Source organism: Portunus trituberculatus, chromosome 9, assembly GCF_017591435.1.
Source record: "Portunus trituberculatus isolate SZX2019 chromosome 9, ASM1759143v1, whole genome shotgun sequence".
In the NCBI taxonomy this organism is placed as follows: domain Eukaryota; kingdom Metazoa; phylum Arthropoda; class Malacostraca; order Decapoda; family Portunidae; genus Portunus; species Portunus trituberculatus.
This window is the reverse complement of record NC_059263.1, coordinates 2,862,501-2,867,500: the sequence shown is the minus strand read 5'-3', so window position 1 is coordinate 2,867,500 and position 5,000 is coordinate 2,862,501. Positions and strand designations below refer to the sequence as shown.

Genomic DNA, 5,000 nt, shown 5'->3' with positions numbered 1-5,000 from the left:
AGACGCCCCTTCCGCGCGACGCATCTCCTCTTCCTCCTCCTCCTCCTCCTCGTCTAACTCCCACGCATCCTCTGGCGGGAAGAAGAAGGATGTGCTGAAGGTTCTCCACTTAACTGATCCACATTATGACCCGGATTATGTGGCAGGGTCGAATGCTGTGTGTGAGGCGCCGCTGTGTTGCAATAGAGACAGTGGTAAGTGTGTTCTGTTCGTCCACCTTTCTAATGAGAGAGTTAGCCAGTATTCTCATTCATTCATTTCTGTTTTAGTCTCTTATCTCCCTAATGCAAAAGTTAAAAAGTGTTCTCAGATTTTTTTTTCCAGCTTTTGTTTACTCTTGTTCTGTTCACCGTTGTAGTGCAAGAGTTAACCAGTATTCTTAGTCTTTCTGTTCCTTTTTTACTCTCATTCTTATTCTGTCCATCTTTGTAGTGTAAGAGTTAACTAGTGCTCTCAGTTTTTCTCTTTTCCTCTTCTTAATTCGTTCACTCTTATTCTGTCCACCTTTGTAATGCAAGAGTTAACCACTATGCTCAGTCTTTCATTTCTTTTTTACTCCCTTTCATTCTTATTCTGTCCATTTTCCTAATGCAAGAGTTAAAAAGTATTCTCAGTCTGTCATTCTTTTCTCTCTCTCTCTCTCTCTCTCTCTCTCTCTCTTCATAGTGCAAGAATAGTTAACCAGCCTTCCCAGTCTTCCATTCCCTCTAATTACTGAACCATGAACTCCCTGCCTGTTTGTGTTCTCCCCACCATCACCACAGCACCTCCTCTCTGACTCACCCACCCCTCCCCCCAACAGGCACCCCAAGCAAGGAGGGGCACCGGGCCGGGAGGTGGGGGACTACCGCAACTGTGACTCTCCAAAGTGGCTGATTCACCACATGTTCCACCACATAGTCACCAACCACCCAGTGAGAGAGAGAGAGAGAGAGAGAGAGAGAGAGAGAGAGAGAGAGAGAGAGAGAGAGAGAGAGAGAGAGAGAGAGAGAGAGAGAGAGAGAGAGGAGTTCTTGGAAAGGTGAAGGACAAAAAAATAGTATGGCTATGAGAGAGAGAGAGAGAGAGAGAGAGAGAGAGAGAGAGAGAAAGGTTGGGTCTTGTTACCTATTATTTGTACCTATAACTTGTTAAAACCTATATTTAATCCTACTTTTATCCTCCTCCTCCTCCTCCTCCTCCTCCTCCTCCTTCTCCTCCTCCTCTTTCTGATTATCCTTTCCCTATCATCACCAACATTGCCATCTTCCTCCTTCATTTATTCTCTCTACTTTCTTATTCCTTCATATCTTGGTAATTTAACAGTCACTCACTTACTCTCTCCCCTTCAGGATATTGACTATGTGGTGTGTACTGGTGATCTTGTCCCTCACCACATCTGGAAGGTGAGCCGGGAGGGGAACCTGGCAGTGGTGAATGAGATGGCCGACCTGGTGAAGGGTTTCTTTCCTAAAATCCCCATTTACGGAGCTGTCGGCAACCACGAGAGCTTTCCCAGGGACAGGTGAGAGGTTGGGAGGGTCTGGCAGAGGGTGTGAGTAGGGTATATGAGTCTCGTAATGCCTTCAATATCTTTGCTGTGTTTTTTTTATTCATTCTGGTTACTATTTGGTGATTTTATACTGCTTCAGAAACTTATATGAGGGGTTAAAATAGTGAAGACTTTAGCCATTAATCTTCTGACCTCCATAGATGCTTCCTAATGCAAATAAAATTGTCAAAGTATCCTCAAAAATCAAGGTAAAAATGTGTCTCAGTACGGAAAGGGTTTAAACTTCAATAGCATCGCATTAAGGTTATCCCTAGAATCATGAAAGAGATCAAAACTTCTGTACCTTTCACTATATCCTTAAAAGCTGTAATAACACCCACTAAACCTTGCTAAACCAACCTTACACACATCAGTCGAACACACAAGCCACACACAACACGAACATTCATTCACTCCTTATCACAGACACACCAACCTGACACCTCAATCTAACACATACCACACAGAACACACTACTACACTCATTCACTCCTTATCACAGACACACCAACAGTACACCCCTCAATCTAACACAGACAAGCCACACAGAACACACTACCACACTCATTCACTCCTTATTACAGACACACCAAATTTACACCTCAATCTAACACTACCACACAAGACACCACACTCATTCTTTCCTTACAGACACACCAAATTTTACACACCTCAATCTAACACTTAAGCCAAGCCACACAGGACACAACACTGACCCGTTCTTCCCTCTTACAGCTTCCCCCCACCTGAGATAGAGGAGGTGTGGGCAAAGTTTGGCTCCCAATGGCTGTATGATGCACTGGCTGATAACTGGGGCAGGTTGATGGGCCAGCCAACACCACCCTCAGCCAGATATGGGGGCTTTTATTCTGTCCTGGCTCGTCCTGGGTTCAGAATAATCTCCATTAATACTAACTACTGCTACAGGTTGAATTGGTGAGTGTGTGTGTGTGTGTGTGTGTGTGTGTGTGTGTGTGTGTGTGTGTGTGTGTGTGTTAATTGAATAACTGTTTAAAGAAAAGAAAATAACATACAGTAACATAAACAAACTAATAATAACAACTAAACAATGTATCAACAACACCAAAAAATGCTCTCATATTTCTCATCCTTCCTCTGTATACTACCTTTACTTCCACAGGTGGGTGTTGTTCAAGGACGTGGACCCTGGCTTGATGCTGAGCTGGCTGGTGAGGGAGCTGACCAGGGCGGAACAGAGAGGGGAGGTGGTGCACATCATTGGACACATCCCGCCTCTGTACATTGATTGCTACGCTCAATGGGGACACCAGTTTGATAGAGTGGTGTCAAGGTAAGGCTGTGTGTGTGTGTGTGTGTGTGTGTGTGTGTGTATTTACCTAGTTATAGTTTTACAGTACCTGGGCATTACGCTTGTGTGGTCCCGTCTCTATATCTACATATGTCCTACTTTTCTCTTAAGCTATGCACACTCCTTGCTGACACTACATCTTCACTCTGGCTATTCCATGCTGCTATACTGTGTGTGTGTTTTTATGCAGGAGGGAAGCCAGCCAAGGGCAACAAAATATTAAAAGAAATAGCCCACTTGAGTGCTGGTTCCCGTAAAGAGTAGCAAAGAATTAGTTTTATCTGTTTGTATTCAGTGAGGTATTTGTGAGCTCAAGTGGCAAATAGCTCTACAAGTTTAAAGAGACAACCGAGGCAAAAAAATTACCCTTACCATGATTTTGTCAATATGGTACGTGGTGTGAGGTATGCATGTGTTTTGTTCTCAATCACTCCACATTCTTCCAAACCCTCTCCACATTACCAAAACCCTGCACTACTTCATGCATTCACTCCATATGCTATTTCTATGACAATACTTGCTGTCTGCTGTTACATATTTCCATACACCGTTCCACACTTCCATACACCTTCACTCCTTCATTCACCCCACTCCATACTCTCCCAGGCTCTCCCACATCATATGATACACACTACCATACTCCACACTTCACTGTATTCCTCCACTCCTTAACTGACCCACTCCACACTCTTCCAGGCTCTCCCACATCATACTCCACACTACCATACTTCTCCACTCCTTCACTGACTCACTCCACATTCTCCCAGGTTCTCCCACATTATCAAGGGTCAGTTCTATGGCCACTCCCACATGGATGACATCAGAATCCACTACGACATGGCGGATCACACAAGGCCGGTGGGTGTGGAGTATATCACACCAAACAACGGGCCCTTCAGTAATGTCAATCCGTCCTACAGAATATTCTACATCGACGGAGATCATAAGGAGACGACTAGGGTAAGAGAGAGAGAGAGAAAGAGAGAGAGAGAGAGAGGGAAGATGTAAAGGAAAGTGAAAGGTAAATGAATATGGTTGGTGATTTTCTATGAACTCTGGTGGTGGTTGTGGTGGTGGTGGTGGTGGTGGTGGTAAGTGATTTTGTTTTGTGATTCTTTGAGGGGTAATGAAAGGAAGGGGAGTAGTAGTAACAGTAGCAGCAGTAGTAGCAGTAGTAGGATAGGATGACAGTTCAACCTTCAATACCGAGACACATTTTTACCTTGATTTTTGTGTGTGATTAGACAATTTTATTTGCATTAAGAAGGGTTTATAGAGGTCAAAAGATTAATGGCCAGAGTCTTCACTATTCCAATCCCAACATATGCCTCTGAAACTGTATTAAATCAGCAAATAGTAACCACAATGAATATGAAAACGTGTCATGGTACTGAAGACATTAAGCACAACATTTCATCCTTCACCACACCCGCTCCACTCCTTCAGGATGTGCTGGACTACGAGACATGGGTGATGAACCTGACCCACGCCAATGCCTTCGACGCGCCGCACTGGTACCGCCTGTACACCGCCAGGAGGGACCTACAACTGCCCTCCCTCCAGCCACGCCACTGGGATAGGCTCACCAGGAGGATGGTTGACCAGCCTCAGCTCCTGCACAAGTTTAGAAGGTGTGTGTGTGTGTGTGTGTGTGTGTGTGTGTGTGTGTGTGTGTGTGTGTGTGTGTGTGTGTGTATGTTTGTGTGTGTTTTTTGGTGTGATTTCACTATCTTTATTTTTGATTTTCTTGTTTTTCATTCTTGTTATAATTGGTGTAACTTATTGCAAGTCCTTCTCTACTAAAACAATTGCCACTAATCCTGCCTCTAATCCTACTACTACTACTACTACCACCCGTCTGCAGGTACCAGGTGCAGGACAGTGATGTGGAGCTGGCCAAGGGGTGTGACGCAGTGTGCAGGCGGAAGACTCTCTGCAGCATTGTGGACGGGAACAGAGTCAAGCCTTCAAGGTGTCGTCCGCCTTCCTAGTCAACTCCCTGGTACATTTCCTGCCTTGCTTCTCTTATTTTCCTACCTTTCTGTTTTTCTTTTAATATTTTTCTTTTTTTTTGTCCTTTTCTCTCTCTGTTTTGGTACTATTCTCTCTGTCTTCTTCTACTTCCTTCTCTTCTTTTTC

General features: G+C 44.3%; 1 protein-coding gene across 1 annotated transcript in view; it reads left to right on the top strand.

The window, feature by feature from the left end:
• LOC123501236 (sphingomyelin phosphodiesterase-like) overlaps nt 1-5,000 on the top strand; it is a 19,867-nt gene that overhangs the window by 14,865 nt on the left and 2 nt on the right. The window contains 9 exon segments of the mRNA XM_045249954.1: nt 1-194; nt 803-838; nt 841-914; nt 1,332-1,504; nt 2,267-2,467; nt 2,673-2,843; nt 3,629-3,821; nt 4,308-4,492; nt 4,726-5,000. The exon segment at nt 1-194 is cut by the window's left edge and continues 116 nt beyond it; the exon segment at nt 4,726-5,000 is cut by the window's right edge and continues 2 nt beyond it. Coding sequence (XP_045105889.1) covers nt 1-194; nt 803-838; nt 841-914; nt 1,332-1,504; nt 2,267-2,467; nt 2,673-2,843; nt 3,629-3,821; nt 4,308-4,492; nt 4,726-4,852 — 1,354 coding nt within the window. The 3' untranslated portion in view covers nt 4,853-5,000.